The following is a 25,535-nucleotide window of genomic DNA, read 5'->3' on the forward strand; positions in this document are numbered from 1 at the left end:
ATGATACAGTAAGTTCACGGGACAAAGCTTTGTAAGAAATAGGTCAAGTTGTTGAGTCCTAAACACAAGTCATCTCTCGATACAGACTCAAACTTGAACCAGCAAGTCATAACTGCAGCCCGGAGGCTCTTAGATTTTTAGCCATCAGTATCAGACTGCAGGCGACATCAAACCCAGTCCCGAACTGATCCCTGCAAACTGAACTCTTAAAATATCCAAGTGGACCGGCACACGCAGAGGATGGACAAAAGATGACGCAGTCTCTGTATTGTTCAGACAGAGGAGAACGCATGACTGTGGCAAGCAATCGCTCAGCACCAGCCCAGAGCAGAGAGTAAATGCCCAGTGACACGGGTTCAGCGAGCACAGGGACATGGACACGCAGCCATTTGGCTTGGAAGAAGCTATTTTTCTCCAGGACAATCACACCAGAGACAGGCGGTATTTTTAGACCTGCGAGTAAGAGCCTCACATCACGTTGAGTCCCCCTGTCATTTTCTCTTTTTTTCTCGCGCGCGTAGATCTGTTATTTCTGTGTTGCGCTCAATCTCAAGGTTAGCTTTTTATTAGCTGTATCTCATGCGAAATTTACATCACCTTGACAATTCACGTTTCGCATCTCTCTCTCTTTCTTTTATACTGCAGAACCACCACCGGGTTTGAGTGTCAGTTTACCCAAATCACAGCAAACATAGTTTTCCACTTAACCTCGAGTGGTATCCAGTCATACATGTAGCTATTTTTAGAGGTAGTGAAACCCTCCATCGTGATACCTGTCTGTGCCAAGTTTCAAACAATATGCAGGGGAGCTGAAGGGACATTTGTTTGTGTTTTTCAAAGCACTGAAAATGCAGTTTAAAAAAAAAACTCATCAACAATGTGGCTTTATGTAAACAAGTCTTGTCAACGCTGTGAGAAGTTTTCATCCGAAGACTTGTCTGTCCTGAGAAACCATGGTAATGTTTCTGGATGGACATTTTCTGTTGCATAAACTAATAAAACCACAACTATCCACACACTCAGAAAAGGGTGGAAATAACTGTATTTTGGAGTACAGCAGCTACCATTACAGTGAAAAGGACAATTATGTCACCTAAGCTAGCTAATGTTTATTTTTTTAATATATTAACTATGAATGAAATGACTACATGTAAAGGGAAATGAGCGTAGTGATGAACCCACAGAGAATCCTCACCCAACTCTTGAGCTCTTTAAAGCTTTTCGAGTCTGTTAGCTCATTGCTGTGGTTTGGTTAAACTGCACACAAATTTGCTTCAGCCTCGCTGCCTTCAACATCCCCAATTCCAGAAGCGGCACTGCGTGTTTTCAATAACAACAAAAAAAAAAAAAGCCCTGATGAACCCGCTGTGCTCTGCCTTCCCAGCACCAAACTGCAGACACACAAAGTTGCAGCCAGCTCTTGAAGAAAGTTAAACATCCTGCAAGCTAAATGCAGAGATATTTTTCACAGGAGCTGGAGGAAACCCAAACTGGAGTTAAAAGAATGAATGCTCATACTGCACTTCTGCTGGATTTGAAGGCAAATGTTTGCTTAAATGTTTGCTTAAATGTGACAACTTTACAAGCCGATAAAATGTGGCGGCAGTGGTGGTCAGCTTCATTTGTGCAGCTGAGCTGTAATGTTAGCTAGCTAAATTAGCTATCTTCTCATCCATTAATAGTGCACACTTCCCTCTGCACAATGGTAGCGATAACACTGTCAGAAAGTAGATGATAGAAGGCGACATCTCTGTGCTCATACCTCCAAAACTTGGAAACGAACACCAAAAACAATCTGGATGTATAATAGCGCTTCATGTAAGAGGAAAAATACGGTATGTAGTTTTCATTTTGGGGTGAATGGTCTCTTGAAAGTGCTCTAAATAACCATGATCCACCCACACAGGTGTCTGCACTCATTTTGCCTGACAGACCTCTTGTCTTACACAGATTGCACTTAATTGGCATCGTCCTTATTCTTCTGTTGCACCTAATAATTAACATGTAGTCCTATCGCTCTTATGGACACCCTGCACAATGGTGTAATGAGATGGATAAACAAAAGGCACTGCTGAGCGCAAGCTCACTTTGCACCAGTGTCAAATTCTTCCTGCAGTCCTTGCTCGTCTCACTCTTGGCCAGGGGAGGGTGGAGACAAAAGGAAAACAACAGACAGACAAATCAGTGGGAGTTACTGGTGCCATCACAAGGACACGGCCATTCATCACCACTTGTGATCGATCAGTGGGGCCAAGTTAGGGACACGGCTGCTAGATACCGAACATAGATCTCTGCAGTGGTAAATGGTTCTCTCCCTCTGGCACCACCAATGTGCCTCAGACAGTTATAAACAATATGTATCCTCAACAATCCAAAACCAATCCCCTCATGTGCCTTTTCTGCATGGTACATCTGTGTACAAAAATGAACCAATTGAGAGTGTAGGAGTACAGCAAAAATACAATGTTTTTTGTAAAGTGAGCATTTACCAGCACTAGACCCATTTCAGCTGCCAAAAGGAGTTTCCATGGAGGATATGAAAAGTAAAAAAACAAAAAAAACCCCAAAAGGTAATGAGGATAATAAATCAAGTAGGAGCACAACTGTGCTTCCATCTTCAAAAGCCGCTCAGGACCAGATCCAAAACAAGGAGATGCAAGTGCAGCTGATGTTACATACTGGTATGTACTTGGAAGATACTGTATTCACACACAACAGAAATAATACACTTTTGGGGGGAAAGTACGTATAAGTATTCTTTGTCAGTAAGTCAACTGACAAATCTGCAAACCTTCTTTCTTTGCATGTGAAGGACACAACTGCTCAAATTCCCTCGACGCAACGTGCCCCTTTAATAAACATGTAAAAAGCAAGTTTAGATCTTTTTTTCTAGGCTGATGATAGAAAAACTCCTGATTACATCCACATATGTGAGCTCAAAGGCCCCACCCTAAGAGATGACACTGAAATGTGTCTATGTGCGTGTCTGTGTGTGTGTGTGTGTGTGTGTGTGTGTGTGTGTGTGTGTGTGTGTGTAGCACTACAGTCCATTACTGAAATCACATTAGTCTGAGAGAGTGCACTGAGACAGGAAACAGCCATCTACCATCTCCTGACTCACTTTCTCTGAATACACAAACACATTACACATCACAAGACTGGATCTAGAAGCTCAAAACTTAAACATTCAATTCGTAGTTTATACCTCAAGTTTATCATAAAAAATAAAGGTGCAAATGACTCGACTAGCTTTTTCTTACTAAGCCTGTGTTACGCACATAAATGTATGTGATTTTTTTTGGAGACAGTGGAGATGGGGAGGAGAGGAGGAAGAGGCTGCAGAGTAATGGCAGCGTTTCAGTTCACACAAGGACAAAAAAAAAAGAGTTACTGGCAAATCAGCCCGACCCGAGAGACGCCCGAGAGAGCAGGCAGGGGACACACACACTGTTTACCCAGCAGTGCATTATGCAGAAAGAGAAGCAAAGCAAGCAAACAATATGCAGCATGATGTGAAGGCTTGTAAACTGCCAATGTCTCACACAGATCACAGATTAAAGGTGCATCATGCAGTTTTGGCGGGGGAAAGTTTAAATGAAACACACTGTCTTTGTTCTCCGACTAAATAAACAAAATGACCTTAAAGGGCACCGCAGCTTTATACTGTTTTACTTTGTTTACATGTGGCGGACCCTGCCACCTTCCCTAGCTTCAAACAGTGTTCTGGGGACCATATTGTCCTCTGTGAACAGCTTGTTTATGCAGCTATGGAAAAAAATTAATGTTTGTGAGTTTGTATTATTACCTCATCGATATAAATATTAAAATTCTGAGTGTGAATTTCTTCTCCAAGACTACAAAGTGCCCCTTTAATGTACTGATTAGTCGTGTGGTTTATAGAATGTCAGAAAATGTTGCAGATGACATCCTCAAATATATTTTTTGCCCACCACCCAGAGATATACAACATTTTTTTTTTTTTTTTTAAAAGCAGCTGGAGTCAGACATTTTTCACTTTCTCACTTTTGAAAAACTACTCAGTCTGATTAATCAAGGATCAGAACAGCTGGTGATTCTTGTACCGCTGAGTACTAATCGATGAGTCCTTGCTGCTCTCGCAATCTGTCATGTTTGGGAAAGAAAAAGGAACTGAGACAACTCTTCACAAGTCCTGATCAGCCTCCGAACAGTGAAGACTATATGGAACATGTGCTGCTCCGGTGTTACATGTGAAGTTGTAAACATCCCTCACTGCAGCCCGTGACCGTACCCTAACTGGAGTGAGGTGCGAGCCTGCTGGTGTTTATTTTGACGGCCATAACAGCTGGCACAGTCGGCCTATGTGGGTATTATCACACTCCCGTAAGTCTCCTACAAAAACAGATGTTATTTTTCTCTGCACACACGTATTTTTTTTTCTTTTAGCAGCTAATTTGAACACAATCTACCGCAACAACCTGAGACTATCTGCGCCGATGTGATCAAGCGCGGCAACGCCTTTGCCTGCTCGCCCCCCTCCTCCTCCTCCTACAGGCGCTCAGCATCAGCAGCGGCTCGTTACGCGGCTGACTGGGCCGGTCGATGCAGAGAGGAGCGGGGCTGCAGCGGACGGACACCCACCTGCCGGATACGGTTCTGGTGCAGCGGCGGCGGAGGTCCACCCTCGGGGCTCGTGTTGCTCGAAGAGGCCATTTTCAAGTCACTGTCGGAGCCGCCGCCCCTGACGGAGTGACTTTCTTCGGAGCTCCTTGACATCCTGTCTCGGGGCTGACTGCAGCTGGAGGCGGCGCGGTCAGCGAGGGGTCCTTCTGCCGGTGCAAGGTGGATCTGTGTGGCGGGCCTCAGAATCCGGACGGCTCTGCGGGGCCCGGGACCATTCTGCGGCGGTCAGACACAGTCTGGTAGCAAACGTGACACACCGTGAAAAAAAAGCCAGTGGGTCTGTCTCCTGATTGTCACACCAAAAAAAACCCAACGCTGCCTCCGTTCAGGGATGCTCCCCGTGTGTTGCTGTGTGCCTGCGTGTGTGTGAGTGTGTATGTGTGTGGAGGCGTGAACGCGCCTCAGATGCGCTTCCCCGAAACTCCGCAGGATCAATGCTGCGTTCACGGACGGTCGGGAACCTTGCAAAGGCGCTTTGAATCGGACGATCAGCATGGAGGGGAAAAAAGTAATTTGTTGGCAGTCTATTGGCTGTAATACGATCCGTAGGGCCAAAGAGTAATAGTCAAAGTGGCACAGGCTAAGTTTTGATTGGATGAAAGTGACTAGAGTGATGTGTTTTGGTTTTATTTTTTAATGTATTTTAAACAGGCCTACTACTCTGCCACTGCCACATTTTGCTACCAATGAGAGAAATAACCACGCTCGACTTGCCATTTAGAATGGAAAACCTGGCCTGTATCAAAACATTTAGCTTCTATCTAGCCCATTCCCAACCAATGGCACCTGAACGCACCATCAAGCAGTAGTGTGCTGCTGTTTTGCTTTCTCCAGCCCCCACCCATGAGTGCTTCTGCACCAGTGGCAGCTAGTGACGGTAAAGTTCCAGGTCCTGGTCCATGATGGCCCATGAGTCAGTAAACTGAGAACTGTAAAGACTGCTTACACAAACATGGCATCATCACAGCCCAGGCAGGCAGGCAGGCACACTACAGGGTTGGGTTTACATAATGTAATCTCCCTTTTAGTATTCTTACGCCCCCAACCCTCGGCCTGTGTGTCTTCACTGAGCTCCACATGTAATGGAGGTTGACAGGGCAAAATCAATAACAATGTCTTGGGGGCATTTTATAAAGCCAGGCAGGGTTTGAGCAGAGGAGGGTGAAATGGAGAGGGAGGTGTAAGAAATCATGTTAAACAGACAACTTGTTCTAATTGTTCCAAGTAAGCTAATTTAATTGACGTCAGAACATGAAATTAAAGACAAGCTGTGTTAAAGAGACTGATTTTGAATGGGTGTGTTCGCCTGCCTTGGACCCTGTACTTCAGTAAATAAGGATTCATAACTGTTCATTACAGTAGGAAGACACCTTTGGCAGCGTTTACTTCAGATGTAACTAGGAGCAAAACAAAGATTTTTGGATGATTTTGTTATATGTAGAAATAGGCTTATGTTACCCCTTATTTTGGGAGGAAATGGAAGTCTTGTATTCAAACCAGTTATGCATGACAAACATCGGCATGATAGTTTATCAGCCTGATACTAGGAAATGTGTATTATTGGCTAAATATCGCATTGGCTAAAATTATAGCTCATAAACTGACCTGATAATATAGAACCAAATTGCTTTCAACAAAACAACTAGAGAACCAAACAATATACAATCCTCAACTTTCGTTCACTACATTTGAGCCTTCATCACCCTCAGTGCTGAATATACCAAAGGTTAGGAACTTTTTTTTGGAAAATACAGAAATTACCACTTAACTTATTGGTAGGAGAAACAAGTGATTATTGGTTAGTGGTATCGACTGAAAAAATACATTGTGCAAATTTCGATGTTGGTTTCACCCTCAGCAACCGTTTTCTCATTATCCAAGTATAAATCAGACATCTTTGTGATCACAAAATAAAAAAAAAAAAAAAAAAAAATCTGCTGCAAGGTGATCGGTAAAACGTGATTCTAACGTTCACTCAGAGAATGGTGTGACAGATTTCCTGAATAAGCTGCTGAAGTCACAAATGGTGCTAGTAAAAGTCACAGAAAACAAAAAGTGTTATCTCCATCTTTAGTCATTACACTATTGATCCAGGGACAGTTTCTGAACAAGGCTTGATTAACAAGGCAAAATGGGAAACTGCTGAGGGCGGCCCAAAACACCTTTGGGTATACTGTGTGCCAGGTGCTTATTTGATACCATAAACCACCAAAGTTCAATATCAGCTACATCCGCATTTGGATTATGATGTCATCTTGTGGCCCTATCAGAGGGGCCAGTGTCAAAAACACATGGTGGATTCTCCTAAATAAAGTTGTTACTAAAAATCTGTGTTCAGCTGTGCCAAGTTGTTTGTATAGCATTTGATGGGAAATAAGTGCTAAGTTGATCACAAGTATGAGACATGATGGTCGGGTGAATCTTCCACAAACATAGGATGCTTTTTTTTGTATGCAACACTGCCCTCTGTTTCTGCTACACGGCATCACACCAAAACACAATACAGTTTATTTGCCATGTTTAAAGACTGCCTGTAATGGCAGTGGCTAGAGCATATTGTAATATACTGGTACTTTCTGCCTTGATATATAGAAATGAAACTGAGGTACAGTAACTATGGCCTGAACTAATTATTTAAGTTGTCATCAAGATCACCTCAGATACAAATATAAGACTAGTAAATATATAAAAAATACTTTATTAGAACGTCTACCTTTTACAAACAAGATATCATTGAACTGGTACCCATCAATGACAGCAGCACCAAAACCACCAAGAAACATTAACAGTGACACATGACAGAAGACAGGGACAAATGGTGGAGAAAAGCTTATAAGAGCTAGAGCTGAAGTGTACTTCGGAGTCTTTTATTTTTTTCTCTCATTGTGCGGAGAGCTGGTCCAGGTCATCATGGCTGCGGCTGGAGAGGTGGGCCTCCAGAATTTCCCCAAACAAATTCCTCTTCAGCAAGCTGTAGGCCATGGGCAGGAGCTGCTTGACAACCTTGTGGAAATACTGGAGGGAGTCAAGAAACCAAAGATTAATGATTTCTTAACTACACTCTTTGCATGGCCAAAAGCTGTTTAAAGCAGATTTTTTTTTTTTTTTTGCATTTTTATGACTCCTACGTTGTGAAACAACAGCAAAGCAATTAGATAATACTTTGTGATGATAAGCTCTGTGCAATAAGCACCTGTAAACCCCAAGAGCACATTTAACAATGTCTAATGAGGCACTGAGGAAGAATGTGCAGAACTGAAAATACTATAAACAATCTGAGAAGAGATTCATTCAACAAAACAAGCATTTTCATAGAGGAAAGTAGCTATTATCTCCAAGTCTGAATATTTGGCTTCATGCTGTAGGCCTATATTTAAAAGATGGGTCAGGAAGTCAAGAGTCAGTGGGTGTAATCAAGTCAAATCTCTGAGTGTGCATGTTGAAGGGCTTTCATGCACCACTTTATTAGACTCACATGAGATCCATAGCAGAAGAGGTCTATTCCTAGCTCATAACCCATGCCGTAGTCACACTCGTCGTTGGCAAACTGAACAAACGTGATCATCTCCTGGAGAGGTCCAAAGGCTTTGACACGCTCTTCATCGTTCCGGGCTTCGGCGATTGCCTTGCAGATCTTTTTGAGACCAGCTGGATGCAGAGGAGGGAGAAAAATAAATATCAAGTCATCACTTGTATGTTAGCTGGAATGTAATACATTCTTTAATTGTTAGAAATAAAGAATCCATCATTAGTGAAACACAAATATACAACTATTATATAATCTTTTATATAACAGGCACACTGTAATTCAAGTTACTGGTGGTTTGAACAAAATAAAAGCACCCTTTCCACATTTTCAGTCTTAAAAATAAATCTAAGCTTGTGTATTAGATCACAGCTTAAATCTACAAATGAGCTTATATCATCAAAAGATGAATCAGGGGAAAGAAGACAAATGAGAAAATTGGCAGAGACACCTTTCATAAACATCAAGGTGTATCACTGTACCAGCTCACCATCTGTTTCAGGTAGTTCTCTGTATCCTACATCATTCTTGTCTACGGGTACAACGATGCCGGCACCGTGGAAGGTCTTGGTTACCACCTATGGTGAAATGAAAAGTTACTGATTACTGACTAGTGTCAACTTGGAGCACTCTTAGGTTTGACATATATTTGGTTATGACCACAAGTCAACAACCACTTCAAAAATGATTCAAGTTTACCCACTGTGTCTGTACAAATGAGGATAATTAAAAACAATAAAGACTCTTCTACAAACGCTGATGAGGTGCACATCATATGGTAGACATTGCTACAGAGAACTGACTTGATATACAGCAGTAGTTTACAACTGTTGTCCTAAGAACAAAGGGAGAACATGTGGTGTAGAAATTAGTGCAACTCACCTTCTTGTCCCTCTGCTTCATGCCTTTGGTCTTCTGCTCTAGCGACAAGCCCAGTGTCTCTGCTCTGTCTCTCAGCCGTGTCTCCAAGCTTTCAACCGATTCTCCTTCTGCTTTCTTACCACCCCTCTCTTTTCTCCTCTTCAAAAGGTACAGGCTGATAAAAGAGGGAACAATGAGGTCAACAGTAGGTAAGATGACATGCACGGACAGAAACATAAGTCTATAATGTAAATTTGATCATGTGCAAAACTACAAATACCAAATGAATAAAATAGAAGCCATTTTTCTAACAACTCATCCAGTTCTTTCTAACAACCCTTCCAGTTTTATAGAAGACAGTTTTCTTTCATTATGAAATTAAAATTTGCTACATTCAACTGAACCTGTTTACTTGTTTCTTTATGGCAAGCATGTGGTGTAAGTACTCACAGGACAGCAGCAAACACATTGTCTCCCATCTGTGTAATAGTGTAGCCTTTCTTCGCTTCATTTTCTCCAACAAATGAAGGGAGGGCATCTGGAGTATCTCTGGTGGATTTTGAAAGGATACATCAGAACTTTTCATGTGGATAGAGTTACCACCATTCCCATATTTTTGACCCCTCACTGTCAAGAATGTGTAGCTTGTATAGTAACTGTTAGCAGGCTAAACCACGGCCTCTCAAGTGGAAGCAACAATACTGAAACAAAAGCAACTGACTCAGCACAGATCATTACAGACTCCAGTGTGTTATGTACCTGAAGTAGCCAATGTGATGCTTGGTGTCCTCACTGCCCAGAAGGATAGTCTGAAACTCTGGTGGGTCATAGAAAAACCTCCAGTGGAGGTGGAAGTTGGGCTGAGGATTCTTGGAGTTTTTGTGAGCTCCCGCGAGAATTTCAAAAGGACCAACCAGCTGCAAACCCAGCGTCTCTTTCAGTGCATCTACATTGATTAAAATGGATGAAAAAAATAAAATATTCAACAAAAAAAAATCAAATGACACACATACTTCACTGAAAGTAAAATGTTAAAGGAATCAAATTGTTGCTGTAGCTTCCTTTTACATTGATGACTTTACTAAACACAAGTTAAATATTTAAACAGGAAATCAGTCACATGGGACAAAGATCATCAAGCATCAAGCAAAGATGAATTTACTGATTTTTAATTAATTGTTTAAAATTAAGAGCTCTAAGTAATATTTTTAAAGCTATCTGTGCAGATGTTTGCTTAATTTTAAAATGCCTCAGACGGTTCATCTTGCTCAACAATAAACTACAGCATTTCTATGCTGATAATGAAATGGAAAATATCCATCATTTTCTGGTTAGTGCATGTCATATGTTTGTCACACAAAATCTGCAATTTGCCGCCATCTGTTTGGGTGGTGGAAATCATGTATTGAGCGAATTAATTAAATGGTTATTGGGTGTCAGAAGCTGTTCGGCTGTTCAATCATGTTAAGCTTACAATGAAACTGGCAAATAAAATGGTGACATCTAGTGTGTGTGTGTGTGTAAAGTCAGGGCAGCAGGTTTCGTTAAATGTTGTGTTTTTACACATAGTCTCGAACACCATTTGTGCCTCCTGCCCGTCAATCCAGATTTTCCACTGGCTAAGTTTAAGTTCATCCTGTTTTCTCTGTCTACAGAAAGAGAAATTGATTAAATGTCAGATGCACCCCTCTATCCTATCTGTAGGACTGTAACAAGATACACTGTTAATGTACACAGCATACCACAGGGGCTGTCGGGACAGAGATCCTTGCAGAAGTCCCAGAAGTGGTACAGATCTTCTGGCATTTGAACCTTGTAGAGCTGCAGCAGCTCATCGCGCTGATCTGAATCCACCTCTGACAACGGCACAGCTTTGGATTCTTCGGTACGGGCTTTCTTTAACTCCCCATTGCCTGTAGCTGACTCCTAAAGAAATGTAAAAATAGAAAAACAAGTAAGTTTCACATCGTGTTACCAGTTAATTTGCTATAGCTCATTTATCTTTGTTACAACTACCCTGCAATAAACTGAATCATGTTAGGTTACTCTGGTAGGTCTTTCCGAACTGGTGTCTACCAGCCTAGTTACAGTATATGAATAAGGGTAGATTCAATAATACAATTACTTTTTACTATGATGATAACAGGACTTTAGCCAACAGAATCTGGTTGCTACTCCTACAATCTCAGTAATAACAGTCAAACAATAAAAAAAAAAAAAAAAAATTAACCAAATACACTGTAGGTAGATTAGAATGATCCAGCCCTCATACATCTTTGGATAAGATCAGCCTTTTGTTTTGCCCAAATGGGAAAAGATGCAGAACCTAACCTTCCTTGTAACAAATTAAATATGTTAACAAACCTTTACTGTTTACTGAAAATTATGTTAGAAGTCTCTTAAAAGGCAGTTTTTTCCTCTCCAATGTCTCCCATGGGGGGAAATGTTGGGTTTCTGTAAATAATTAAATCATGAAGATGACTTTTGTTTGATTTGCCACCAACAAATACAGATTGATGGATGTTGCCTTACTGGTAAAAATCATATATATATATATATATATATACACATATATATATACACATATATATATATATATATATATATATATATATATATATATATATATATATATATATATATATATATATATATATATATATATACACACATATATATATATATATATACACACATATATATATATATATATATATATATATATATACATATATATATATATATATACATACATACATACACACACAGGAACTGGAATGAATGGCAGACCTCTTTTTGAAAATCCCATATCTTGCCAAAGGAGTTCATCTGTGCCAGTAAAACCCCCTTGAGATTATTGCATTAACATAACTTAGTTTACCAGCAGTCCCACTGGTTAAACCATAATTATTCAATTTGTGTGCAGTAACATGTCTAACAGATCTATAAAATTGTTCTACATTTTTAATGTACCAATACATAAATAAATAGAATTTCATTATTATTATTATTATTATTATTATTATTATTATTATTATTATTATTATTATTATTAGTTGTACCTCAGCTGCAATTTCCGCTGCTTTTTACTATTAGGGTTACACATCTTAAATGATGCATAGTGAGTCTCATCGTCAAGGTGATTGCGTTTGTGTTTTCTTAAAAAGACCATTATAACCCCTCATGAATGTAGAACTGACTGAAGCTTGTGTAATAGCTCAGTGCGCTCTGTTTTGAGCAGGCAAGAAAATATTACAGGAGTGGACGACACGCCTTTGTGACACAAGTAAGCAGTAAAATAAGACAAAATACACTTGACTGTTCCCCTTAGGACACTGATTTATGTCCTTTGTGGGATCAAACCACCAATCACATAAGACACACAGCCGTTAACCACGCACAGACCTTACGTTAACGTTAGCTTACAAACGGTGATTTGGCTAAATGTAACTGTTATGTCCAGGACCGAGCGCCGATGATTCGTGTATCGCAAAACAACATCCAAATAACATGTTAGAAACGGGTGTGAATCACACGACAGCTGTGTACATCAGTGAACAAGAGGCTTTGCGGTACCAGTCATCAGGGCTGCTGCTGCTGCTGCCATGTTGTCGTCTGACCACCGCTGCTCCGACAGCGTGCCAAACACTTCTGCCCACAGCGTTCAACCCAAGTTGCCTCGTCGACCATTATAACCGCACACATCACAGCCGCTTGCCCGGTGCAACATGGCAAAAGACGACGTACCTGCTGCACAACCGAGGTAGTGAAAACAGTGTAAATTTACCTGACTGGATTTGGGTTTTCTTTTTGCGCGCCCTGTCATTTTCTTCCTCTTGTCTCTCCGCCGGCGTCTTCTTCTGCGGAACAAAATCGGCCTCAACGTTAAAGCGCACCGCCGCCGCCTAGAGGCCGTGGATGGTAACTGCAGGATCCTGAACCGATCCTCTCTGTTTTTATCAAACTGCACGTTTTCGCGTTATGAAATTAATTACAGAGAACATGCTGTCTCCCACAACAGTCTGTAGCTTCTTTTTTTCTTCACATAGTCACGCTTTAAAATAAAGTGGGTCTCATCATGGCTGAAGGAAATAGCCGTGGGGATCAGTGCAAAAGTTAATGTCAGATAATATTCTCATCTTTCTCAGATGTAGAGACCAGATTTATTCATCACAATTCAAAAATCCCTACGGTTTATATACGTTTAAATATAATATGTCAATATGACCACAAACACAGAAAACATTTCAGAAAATCAGTAAATGTGTTAAACAACATTGATCTCACATGGTCAAATGCAGTGAATATATATATATATATATATATATATATATATATATATATATATATATATATATATATATATATATATATATATATATATATATATATATATATATATATATATATATATATATATATATATATTTAGTACAAAGAGCACAGAGAAAGTGCAGATACAGCATGGTAATTTCATTTTTGCCACTTGTTGACAGGTTTCACATCGGACTTGCTGCAGGATATGCTGGGAGACATATGCAGCACAGCCTTTATTAGTCCTGACTGATGTATCTCCCATTAACACATTTTGTTGTCAGAGTTCTGATGTGACACGCGTGGATGGAGAAGAACAAGTGCAGGTGGGTAAACCTCCTTTTTGATTCCAAAGCTGTGTCCTTGTCTTACGTCCAGTCTCTACTCCTCTGTCTGTACTGCTTCTTCATCGTTTTTGTGTATTGCCAGGGTTATAATACTACTGTTTTTACTGTTTACTGCCTCTGCTTCCTTAGTGAGATGCAGCCAGTTGTCTCTGTTCTTCTTACAGCCGTTCAGCAGTGGGGAGCAGGTGTCAAACAGTCTTGACACAGCCTGGGGGACACAGGGTGATGATTGGAGTGAATTTAGAATAGATGACAAGTAAACAGGACAGCAGTAAGAACAATACTATGTTTTTTTTCCCCCTTACAAACATACACACATATTCATGCATGCACCATCTGCATGCATACATCCACACCTGCAGAAATAACACACCTTGTAAAGGGGGTAACAGATGTCATCGATGTATTCCACTTGCATGTATGGTAGTCGAGTACTGTTTTTTCTGTCCATTATGTCCTGGTGTGAGGAAATGTAAAATGGCTGTTAGAAAAGGAGTGTTTAAAAGGAGGCCAGATCAGCTGTATCTGACCAAACACAGTATTATTTCTTGGTTCTTTAAGTTCTGACATCTGCTAGATTGGTTGGTGTGATACTAGTTTAAAGTTCCCTTTAGTTGTATAAGTTCAACAGTGACAGTTAGATTATGAAACATGCCTGAAGGACTCTTTGATATGATGTCATTCTTACTTAACTTCCAGAAGAGTGTGAAAAAATCTCATTTTATTCCATAGTTATGATAAATAAAATGCATGTTTTATATTAATTAGGCTTCACAAGGACCCTCAATCCAAGGCAGGCCCCCTTATCTGATGTTCACTGCACCAAAATGATGTGTAACAAAACAAAATCCCACTCGTGGGACTTACAATGGGCTTGATTTTGAACTCTTCTCTCTCTTTGTCCCCCTGTGCAAAGAACTCCATGGCAACCAGATTGGCAATCTGTTTTTTCAGGAGGAATGAGGTTAAGGTTGCGATGAACTCAAAATGACAGATAAAATATCCACACGGAAATTATTTGTGCTGGACCTACCCTTTGTTGTTCAGGCCAAGGCTTTGTGATCGCAGAGAGGTCGCTCGCTGTCATCAGCATCGACCTGTGGGATGAATAAACCTCTTAAAGAAACAGCTCCTTGCTCTGCTCCATCAGAGATATTATCATATGAGCCCATTGAGTCTCATTCATTTGATCCTCACCTCAGTAAATCTCTTTTCTTCTCACTCTTCCAGCTCACTCTGGTTTTCTTACAGAGAGAAAAGAACTCTTTTCTTCTCCTAAAAAGACAAGCACAGATAAACAAGTGTATCGGGAGGGGGACAGGACATACACAATGCTTGACCTGCAGCTACGTTGACATTTGATGTCTTTACATACTCCATGTAGACGGTCAGGTCAGTAGCGAGTATTGCCCTTTTGATCATGTGCAGTACAGATTTGTGGTCCTCCGTAGAGAGGCCGCTGAGAATCTGACTCCCCTGAGAGAATAACAGGGTAGAGTAAAGTACAGTGAAGACTTTAAAGACTCGGTGACCAGCAGATATACTACATGGCATAGAAACAACCTGCCTGTTCAGAGTTTCACTGTGTAGGAATAAGTCACATGAGAAGTGCTCATTCTAAGGTGATGATAATGCAACAATGCCTATTTTCAGGCGATTATACACAAATGAAAACAAATAAAAAATTTTAAAAAAACACATAGCCATTTCTGCCAATAGATCCTCCTAAAATAAATACCCTAAAATCCTACAAAAGAAAGAGCAAAGATCGCGTCTGTGTTGATGGGAATAAAGAAAGTGGTGCTGGTGCTGAATATCGGTCTAACGTTAAAGCTTCTGCACGGTATCACAGTCACTTTTTTGAAGAAACAGAAGAATTTAAAAATCAACAAAATGAAAGGAGACAGTGAAAGACGATCACACAGTCAAAGTGTGATGGCTGGAGAATAACACTGGATGGTTTTGGACTGGTTGAATCAGATGAAATAGGCAGCAGGGACAACATGTTGACTTTCAGATGACAGTGCGCGTACACAGGTGACTATGACTTCAGAAAAAGAAAGTAAGGAGTATACTGTGACTGTACTTACAGTGTTGTTTAGGATGAAGAGACACAGGTTGTAGTGGTGGTTTTCAAGGGACGAGTGTCCGTACAGCTGAGCTAAAGGCTGCTGGCTCCTGAGGGCGAGAGAAAGCAAGGGACAGAGAGAGAGAGAGATGATATTTGCTGAATAGAAGGCATTGACTCATAACTGATAACTGACAGAATAATCAGTATAATGCTGGATAATCATACTGTAAATTATTTAAAAAATGTGGAGTGGAGGGTTTACCTTTCTATGTAAGAGTTACTGACGCCTCTGTGGTCGATGTCATGACTCAGAGTGGCGATCATCAACGCCAAGATCTCCAGACGGGAGAAAATGGTCTGAGATAAGAAAAAGGAGAAAACAGGAAAAATGAGATGCTGGTGCTGAAAGTTTCTTCCTTTCATCTTCACATGAAAGCCTGTTTAATTTTGCACATATTTGCAGTTTTCACTGACAAATCAATCAGTCAAGGAAAAGAAGGCGCACTTGCACATGCAGCATTTCTTGTGTAACCCTCAAGGCTTTGAGTGAAGGACAATAAATGTTTCAAAGAGTTTTGATACCTGTTAGAGACACTAAGTAAAACAGATTTTAAGAATAAACATAAAAATGTATAAAGCATCTGACTATAAAAAGCTAAGATCCACAGGATGAGGTCTTATCAGATCTTGACCCATGACCCACACATAAAAATCAAAAGATCAGGCCAAACCCGAACCCCTAAATATGAGCAATTATAACTAATTTCCACCTTTAAATAATACAAATGACAGAGACGTCAAAGTTTACTGTGTTAACTTATTGTCATTCAAAATTCCAGCAAACATGCAAAAACGCTGACACATCAGCCGGGATAATGTGTAAAGTGTCACAGCACTATAACACACAGCCACAATGAATCATCATGTACATAGACAGACGTAGAGATGCAAGTGAGCGGCAAAGGTCACCTAAGTAGAAAACTAGCCTGCTATGTGATCGCCGTGGAAAGCCGTTAAGAGGTTTTGTGGAGGTCTAGGATTAATCCTCCTCCAAATAATTAAGAGTACTCTGCAGTCCTTACATGTCACCTAGACTGAAACCTCAGCTGAACTTATGACGGTCAGATGAGATGACACACAGTAGACGTGATGCAAATGTCAACATGACCAGTTCCAGTACTTTTAAAAGCACTACTTATGCTAAGTTGCCACTACAGGGCTGCTCGGATCCAACCGTGTTTTGGAGGAGTTAGCAGGTCAGGCATGTCTAAACCCTGATTAAGCTCTCCATACCTGTGGTGTTTCACAGAAGTCAGCAAGCAAAGGTTCAGGATGCAGAGGATGGAGGGCACAATATTTTGACATGCTAGTTTGCCGCAGTGAAAAAAAAAAAGATACATTATCTTCTTTGTGTGGCTGCATTTTGGCACTGATGCCGAGACACAGGTTTGACGCAAACATGGCCGCTGACCTGCAGTTGGTCGGTGGCCATGAGCATAGCAAACATGCTTTGAGCAGTGCTCAGCGCATGGTTCCAGTTGTGATAAGGCACACTGTTCCTGTAGCCACGCCTCACTGTCAGGACCCACTGGCAGAGACTCTGAAAGAAAAAGGGACATACACAGGAGAAGCTTAATGCATTCACTTGAGGAAAAAAAAACAACAAAAAAAAAAACGTTTGCCCTAAATTTCTGAATTAACGAGACACCTCAAAATCCCAAGAGAGACTCTCACTAACCTGAGAGCTCGATTTCATGACCCGTCTGCTAAATTTAACCCAGTTTTATTTTGGTTTGGATTTGAGACATGGGGAGATGCTTGCGTCACACAAAATACACACATGGAGGAAGCTATCCTTTTAAACACTTATTTAATGTTGTGTTATATAATATCTATAATGTGTATATATTTAGTCCTGTGCTCAATCCATATAGCCATGACAGTTTACAACAATGATAGTTTGCATTTCTGTTTCTGAAGTTGAAATATTGGTCCTGAAGCAACACGAATTATAATGTTGCAGGAACAACACTGGTCTGTCGCAGCGATGTTCCTGGAAAACATTAATCAGGATTTCCAGGGAGCAACATTGACACGGTGATGTCAGATACACCAGGCGGCCGTCAGTGACTCTCCTGTAGTTGAACATCATCATCAGATGTCATAACTCCAAACAGCCAAAAAAAGCAACCTAAGAAAGATTTTCATATAGGGTCATTAAAGTCAACGATGAGATTTAAAGAGGAATACACAGCCAGAAAAATGTAAAAGATGGCAGCCTTTAACACATTTTTTGTTGTTGTTGTTGTTTTTTGGGTTTTTTCCCCTCCATATTCAGGTGGTATTAGGGACAAACAATGCTGCTTTTCCCTACCAACAAGACAGTTGTTGTCATGACATTTAATTAACAACAGCTCAGTTACCTTGTAATCAATGTTAAAATCCTGCACCAATTTCAGGTCCAGGAACATCCGAATGGTGGCCTGACTGGTCAGGTCTTCTGCGAGGCCACAATCAGAGAAATTGAAGTCTAGAATACAAAGTGACTCAGCAGAAGGAATAGTGGCCTCCTAGAGACAGAAGACAACAAATAACAAGTGTTAAAATAAACACGTACAGCCACAGAACATTCATCCACCCACAAACACACCAATGTCTTTTTCTGTCTCTCGCCAACAGAGACGGGCAGGGGAATCATCTAGGTTTCTAGTGAGTGAGGAGGTTACATCACCTTTGCCACTGTAAGACAGTGATAGCAGCTAATCATGAGCTTTACCTCAGCAGATCACAAGCTGTACTTTTATCGAAGCCATTTAATCTGACCTGCAGAAATAAACTGAGAGGTGATTCTAGGACAGGATGACAAAACAGTCGGGAGAGCGAAGAAGGGTGGCTGGCTGAAGGGGTGGCTTTAGAGGAACTGAAAGAGGAGGATGCGGACCATGGTGAAGGGCGATTAAAGAAAAGGGAAGTAGATAAATCTGTTTACCCTCTTTCTCGTAAAGGCGGCTCATTATTGACACAACAGGAGCTGTAGCAAGGCTAGGCTGAACTAAGAGGCGGTGATCATTTATACCAGAGGAAGTTAGGAATCACCTGCAGTGCCTGGATCTCCTGCTCTGCTGCCGTGATGTGGTAGGCAAGAACCTGCAAGAATCAGAGTGAACACACACACACACACCTGTCACATCTGAACATCTGGATAGGGTTCCCTAGACTGTAAGCTGGGGAAGCGGGCAGTTTAAGGGAGCTACCCACCTCCTGCGTGACCTCTATACTGGCCCTCCGCTCCTCGGTGATCTGCACAGCCTGTGCATACTGCAGAGCCAGGCCGCAGTACACAGCCAGGTCCTCTAGGAGGCGCTCATCATATCTGTTAAAGGCTTCCATTTCCTCTGACTCTCTGCTCCTTTTGTTCATCAGCTGGCACACCGCTGTGCGACAGTAAGGAAACAGATTGTTGTGCAGTACGAGAAAAACATAATAAGTCTGCGTGTCAGCTCACTGTCGATACTGCACGTCTAACCAGCGGGGAGCAGTTTTGGAGTTTGGCTGGAGGTCCAGGCCTAGTTTGTGTAGGAACATTGAGGATAACTGCATCTATATTTATCCTCTGCATTTTCAGGACACAATCTAGTAGCAGTCTGGGATTTGTTCATTTTCTAACGGGGGGGAAGGCACAAACCCCTAAGCCTAAGTCTGCTGCATACTAAAACTGAACCTACAATTACATGAAGGGCTGCCTGTAGCAACATATAAATTAAATAAGAGTCAGCACTAGTTGTATCATGGCTAATGTGAGGTGCGATCCCGATGTGGAGGGTATATCAGAGTCTCTTGCTCATTGAAAAAAATGTCTGCACACTTGGGATAACTTGACAAAAAAAAAAAAAAAAAAGAATTATTGGTATCATGTTGATAATTGACATATGATGATATTGTGTAAATAATTCAGTGCCACCTATGTTTCAGTTTCTTTCTGTCCTCACTTTGTTACAATAGGTGCCGGTAATGCGTCTTAACACTGGTTACCAACCACCATACAAAGTAGGAGGAAAAAGCTGCAGTCACAGTTAACTGTTAGCTAGCTGCTATATGTGGACTGGATCTATTGTGTGGCTGCGACTTATTGATTTACTACTGCTGTGCAACAACATACTGAAACAACAGACACTAATGGTTACATAGACTTTCTTTCCATCTCCCTTCCACTCGTATAACAAAAGAAAGATGAATTTGATGGGGGCATTTGTTTTGTCAAAATGTCTCTATATATTTTGAGTTTTGGCCAGGGTGATCAAAACTCTGATATAGTGATCCATGATCCATCCAACATGTATCAGGCACATTTAAAACATAACAAAAATGAACAAAACTTTCAGAATATATCAAACAATAATTTGGCCCCTTGGCATCAAGGACAACCTATTGAAGACCCTCCTTTTCCAGGAAGGTGTCATCAAAACCCAACAACATGTACATGCAGCGTTCCAGACATGAACAACTGCAGAGTGAAGCCCAGAGTTTGTGATCCGACACCACGAGTATTCAGACGGATGAATAATGTATCGTGACTGTGTTGCCATTTACAACAGACTCACCGATAACATCTTCAGATCTCTCATTTCTGACAGGGCAGCAGATCAGGCTCATCGATTCCCCAGAGCTCTCCGACATATTAAGAGTTTCCATCGCGACCAGGGTTCGAAGGGCATATGACGGGTCGATATCGCTGATGTCACGCTCCCTGAAAAGAGACACGGGAGCCATTTACACAAATGTGAGGTTAGGGAGACATTTAGTTCAGTTAATACTCATAAGCATGACTCACAACATGGTAGCTATCAACCAGGTAATAATACTGATTTGGCTTTATCAATAAAGCAACATGCAGGCAGAACCTTCTGTAAATCTGACACGTTGACCCGAGCTCTTCACACTCCAGGTGGATCACTCTGGAGAATGAAACCTGAAAAAAAAATTATATAAATACATGAATCAAATATAAAAATATCCCACATTAGGATACAACAAGATGCATCATCTACAAAACAACATTAAAAAGTAATCAAGTGGGATAATGCACCTCCCCTCCGCCCGCAGCTGATGTTTGGTCACCAGGGACGAAGATGGTGCAGTACTGTGCGTGTGTGAACGGCATGATGGTGGCAGCCATCTTACTCAGCAGAACCTCAAAAGAATGGTGCTCCATTGACAACACCTGTGCCATCTCTATCAGGGCCTGACACACACACATGCACACGCACATACAAAATGGATTAGATAAAATACACACGTAGAAATGAATACACTTCATATTGTTCTCTGGTGTTGTTACCTGACTGCGTTTGGCCTCTTGTCTTGAGCTCTCATACAGCTGAACATTATCCAGGACCATCCCCAGCATATCCATGTGATTGGACAGCACCTGGTCATTTAAATTCAAGCAGATGACCATGAAAACCTACTCCTGCTATCAAAACCTCACTTAAGTAAAACTTCATCATATGTTTGTAGCATCGCTCTCCTGTGAGAACCATGTATCTCTACAAAGGCAACGTTTCAAGAGCTGATGAAAACAACTTTGTTTTCAACTCTGTGTCAATGATAATCAAATAATATAGAGACACAAAAAGCTCAGATATTTTATTTAGCCCCTCACCTTTTCATCCAAGTTGGTAAAAACAGAAACTGATCCATCGCAGCCATTTCTCTTGTTAATCATTACCACTATACCCACCACCTGTCAACAAACAACAGCCATATTTTTTTTGCATCAACTCTAACCCCACTGAATGTTTCATAGGAGTGTGTTTGTAAGAGGCAGGTGCAGAAGAATGCATTAATAATAGAGTATGAATGACGAGTTGTGATTGTTTACCTCTCCCCTGTGGTTCTTGATGGGGATGCTCAGAACTGTCCTGATCTTTGACGACTGATCGTCATCTACATTGAACCTGGGATCCTGTGGAGGACAACCTTTAAGTTACCACCGTAGACAAGTACATGTAGTGCACCCTTGTGTGTATTAATAACTTTATGTAATTTGGCACTGCAACACCCGCCCAAATTGAACTCCCGAGTGCTTAAACTATCCAGCCACACATATCCGGCTTTGGTATGAAGAACTACCCATCCAGGCTCATGCTGACTGGGGATTATCTGATGGGCAACCCTGCCAGGTGTTGGCACCGGATGCTAATCACAACGGTGTTAAGGAATAGGATGGACAGTTTGGGAATCTCCCTTATGCTCTTAAGTGAGCTGTGTGTGTGTGTGTGTGTGTGTGTGTGTGTGTGTGTGTGTGTGTGTGCGCGCAAAGATGTCTCAGAAGCTTCTAAAGATTAGAAGCAGTTGCGTCATCAGGGATTCCCTCACACACCCCCACACTCAATGACCGTGTCATTATGTCAAGAAATGGAAGAGTCGCTCAGTGTACAGTCCTCATTTCTTTAGAATACCTGTGAGTGAGAACAAACTAAAAATAAATGTGTCAGTTTGTAGATTTACCTCCGATATGTCTCTCAGGTTAATTGGTGACCCTGTAGCCAGGACACAACCCATGATGCTCTTCACCAGCTCTTGGTGCGCATGGCTGCAGAGGTTGCCATCGCTCAAGCACCCCAAAGCCATCAGGCCAGTCACCTCCTCCAAGGTGTTCCTTCCACTGCAGTCTTTCTTCAGCAGAGAGAGACAGCTGCCCTCAGCTGCCAGCAGCTCCCCAGCATGCAGGACGGCCCCCTGGCAGAGCTCTGCAACAGAGCCCATCCAGCTGAGACCTACTCTCAGGAGCTCCATCATCCATGGGCAGCACTCTCCCTGGCCACAGGCTGCCTTTGTAATAGATAGGCGCAGAGGATGAGGAGAGAGGGGCGTTTCAGGGGAGCCAGGGCAGATGGGAGAAAGCTGATGGCAGGGGGAGAAACAGAAGCGTGAGGAGCGGAGAGAACAGGGGGAATGAGTGCCCAACACATCTGGACTGGAGCGATCCGTCCGCTCAGGGTTGCTGAGGGGCTTGAGCCTGTCCATTAAGGAGGAGATGTTCAGGTTTGAGGTCATGGGAGCGGAGGCTCTGCGATGATGATGAACCTGCATCATGAGCAGGTCAGAGTTGTCAGAGCTGCTTCTGGGCATCCTGGCCAGCTGAGGAGACGTGTCTGCCTGCGGACCACTGACCCTGAAAGTCACACAGACGAGACAGATTAAATTAAGAACAATCCTCTGAAGCGAGAGGAGCCTGGTGTACAGTCATCAAAATAAACAAACAGAACATCCATCAAGTCGTTCAATCATGGCGGACTTTTTAAAATTCATCTAATTTAAAAGTTCGGCAATCAGTTGTGATCAGATACAGCGCAAAAATCGATCTTACGCGGAAGCTCTGCGTAAAAAGTAGGCCCTCGTGAAGTCGGAGTGGTCGTCCAGCCATGCCTCCACCTGGTCGCTTTTCATGCCGTCTCCGAACCTCCTGCGGCGCGTCTTGGAGCGGGGGCTCCACTGCGGGGAGAAGAACCAGCCCGTGCTTCTCACCATCGGCGGCGCGGTCACAGTTTCCCTGCGGAAGGACTCCTCTGCCCCGGAGGCGCGAGGTGTCCCGGGAGCGTCGCTGCCAGCCTCCATGGACTCCAGGCAGGGCATCCCCTCGCTCAGGTAAAGCGAGAAAAGATCGACCAAACTCAGCTTGAATGTATCCGAGTTATCTGGGGGGAACAGTTGCCACGCTTGGCGATGTGGCAGACTGAAGCATCGTGCGGGAGAGCAGAGGGATGGCCCTGGAGGAGCCAGTGGAAACGACTGCGTCAAGGTAATCCCCTGACCTTTATTTAGACGATCTCGGGCCACAGCAGGCGGATTCATTAAAGGAATCTGATTAAACAGATGGAGCGTGTGCAGTGTCTCGGGCTTTGCTCCAGTGCGAAGCGACCATTTTGGTGCATTAGGGTTACCTGAAGAAAGTTCAAGTCAAGTATAATTACTGCCTTGCTGTGAAACTCGGGACACCTGATGGGCCCTCACAGTCACTTTGCTGATGCCATTGCACACATCCTGGGAATCATGTGCATGACAAGGTGTAGGAAAATGTACAGGTTTGTATATGTGCATTGTATTTTTTGGTGAAATACATAAAACATACACAGTTCTGCTTTGTAAAGAAGTCAACAGTTAAGCTCTTAAGTGAGCTGTGTCATCCCCCACACTTTGAGTGTGTGTGTGTGTGTGTGTGTGTGTGTGTGTGTGTGTGTGTGTTTGTGCAAAGATGTCCCAGAAGCCTCTAAAGATTAGAAGCAGCTGCGTCATCAGGGATTCCCTCACACACACCCTCCCTCCACAAAATGACCGTGTCATCATGCCAAGAAATAGATGAGTGGCTTAGTGTACAGTCCTCCTTCTTTTTTTAAAAACACCTCTGACTGAAAACAAACAAAGAAATAAAAACGAACGTGTTGGTTTTGTGTTTTTTCCTCTGACAGGTCTCTCAGGTTCGTTGGTGACCCTGTAGCCAATACACAACCCATGATGCTGTTCTGGGGCGTTGCTCCAGTGTGAAACGACCATTTTGGTGCATTCAGCTACCTGGAGAAAATTCAAGTCAAGTGTAATTTCCGCTTGACTGTAACCTCCTAAATAAAACGCAGGCCTACACAATCACTTAGTAGATTGTACTGCAGACATCCAGGGAATCATCTGCATAAGAGGTGTGGGAAAATGTACAGGTTTGCAGTGAAATAAACAAAACAACTGCCTATCAAATCTGACAATCACAGTTTTGCACTGTAAAGTGGTCAACACATCGTTTTAAATGTCTCAGTGTGACAACGTGTGTCTTAAAAAAATGAGAGACAAGTTATTTTTAGGGTGTAAACACTGTGTGTGGCAATTTTATGATAGCTTTGCTTTAATTGGACTGCTGCAGAGTGTAATATGTATTGCAACCTGTGACCCTTAAAGGTGAAATATGTAAGATTTTCAGTTTAAAAACATTCAAAATTCAAAACATCCAACGCTCCTGCCCCCTGCTCAGAGCTCTGAGTCTTCTAATTTAGAGTCTGCTGATGGGACCACTGGCTGCTTACAAGCTGAAAGTGGCTACAGCAGTTTCACTCTGGTGATATGCTGCCCCCTGTTGGCTTGGAGAATTAATTTGACAGCTGGCTGATTGCACCTTTAAAAATGGCATAAAACATAAACTAAAAGCCTTGCCTACATTTTATAATCATTTGATTAACATTTGGGTATGAAGCCCATGTCTATAATGTATAATAACACATCATGAACAGACTCATAATGTGTTCCAAAGCACCGACAGTGCTATATAATCATAGTTACAAATAGTCATGTATATTCATAAAAATAATCATTACTCATTATGACGTCATTGTCTACAATAAGAAACATGATTATGATGTGTTATAGTGAGCCTGTACTTATAATCAGTTGTAAATATTCAGAATGATTTCTAACAATAATCATAAAGTGTTATGAAGCATATGATGACTTAAAAGGTCAAACATCATTACCTCACAATTGCTGGTCACTTAAAGGAAACATGGTTGTAAGGGCATGTGTAAGAGAGGAGGTGGAAGGGTTAAAGGCTGCCTGGTCAAAGCAATTTATTTTGCTGCGGGAGGGCTATAAATGGAAAAGGCTCATCAAACAGTCTGTCAGTGATGAAAACGTCTCATTCCACTGATGGACACCCTGATGGCCAGATAACACTGTGGTGTCTCGATAGGAAGGACCACAAAGACAGCCC

General features: G+C 41.9%; 3 protein-coding genes and 1 long non-coding RNA gene across 5 annotated transcripts in view; 1 reads left to right on the plus strand and 3 right to left on the minus strand.

Annotated features, from left to right (window-relative positions):
- LOC119028664 (ankyrin-2-like) overlaps positions 1–5,434 on the minus strand; it is an 84,842-nt gene extending 79,408 nt beyond the window's left edge. Inside the window, exon 1 of the mRNA XM_037114938.1 lies at positions 4,621–5,434. Within this exon, the coding sequence (XP_036970833.1) occupies positions 4,621–4,755 (135 nt within the window). The 5' untranslated portion in view covers positions 4,756–5,434. The remainder of the gene's footprint in view (positions 1–4,620) is intronic.
- Positions 5,435–7,340: 1,906 nt separating this feature from the next.
- Positions 7,341–12,989, minus strand: LOC119029192 (histone PARylation factor 1). The gene is made up of 8 exons (XM_037115893.1): positions 12,837–12,989; positions 10,792–10,975; positions 9,809–9,995; positions 9,500–9,598; positions 9,071–9,224; positions 8,679–8,766; positions 8,138–8,310; positions 7,341–7,677 (listed from the first exon to the last, which is right to left on the minus strand). The coding sequence occupies exons 1-8, from the start codon at positions 12,873–12,875 to the stop codon at positions 7,543–7,545; spliced, it is 1,059 nt and encodes a 352-aa protein (XP_036971788.1). The 5' UTR covers positions 12,876–12,989; the 3' UTR covers positions 7,341–7,542.
- LOC119029260 lies at positions 12,131–21,026 on the plus strand. 2 transcript variants are annotated; one of them, XR_005077960.1, is made up of 4 exons: positions 12,131–12,335; positions 13,546–13,689; positions 20,416–20,561; positions 20,885–21,008. It is a non-coding gene; the product is annotated as an uncharacterized LOC119029260 (long non-coding RNA). The 2 variants fall into 2 exon arrangements; XR_005077954.1 differs by having other exon boundaries at positions 12,134–12,335; positions 20,416–20,566; positions 20,885–21,026.
- Positions 13,477–23,840, minus strand: pde5aa (phosphodiesterase 5A, cGMP-specific, a). The gene is made up of 20 exons (XM_037115649.1): positions 23,154–23,840; positions 22,292–22,958; positions 21,663–21,746; positions 21,444–21,524; positions 21,120–21,209; positions 20,868–21,023; positions 20,683–20,750; positions 20,383–20,528; positions 19,040–19,215; positions 18,878–18,928; positions 18,205–18,351; positions 17,253–17,381; positions 16,044–16,138; positions 15,801–15,888; positions 15,086–15,186; positions 14,908–14,985; positions 14,744–14,807; positions 14,578–14,652; positions 14,084–14,167; positions 13,477–13,918 (listed from the first exon to the last, which is right to left on the minus strand). The coding sequence occupies exons 1-20, from the start codon at positions 23,636–23,638 to the stop codon at positions 13,745–13,747; spliced, it is 3,039 nt and encodes a 1,012-aa protein (XP_036971544.1). The 5' UTR covers positions 23,639–23,840; the 3' UTR covers positions 13,477–13,744.
- Positions 23,841–25,535: the final 1,695 nt, after the last annotated feature.

This window comes from Acanthopagrus latus, chromosome 1 (genome assembly GCF_904848185.1).
Source record: "Acanthopagrus latus isolate v.2019 chromosome 1, fAcaLat1.1, whole genome shotgun sequence".
NCBI lineage: Eukaryota > Metazoa > Chordata > Actinopteri > Spariformes > Sparidae > Acanthopagrus > Acanthopagrus latus.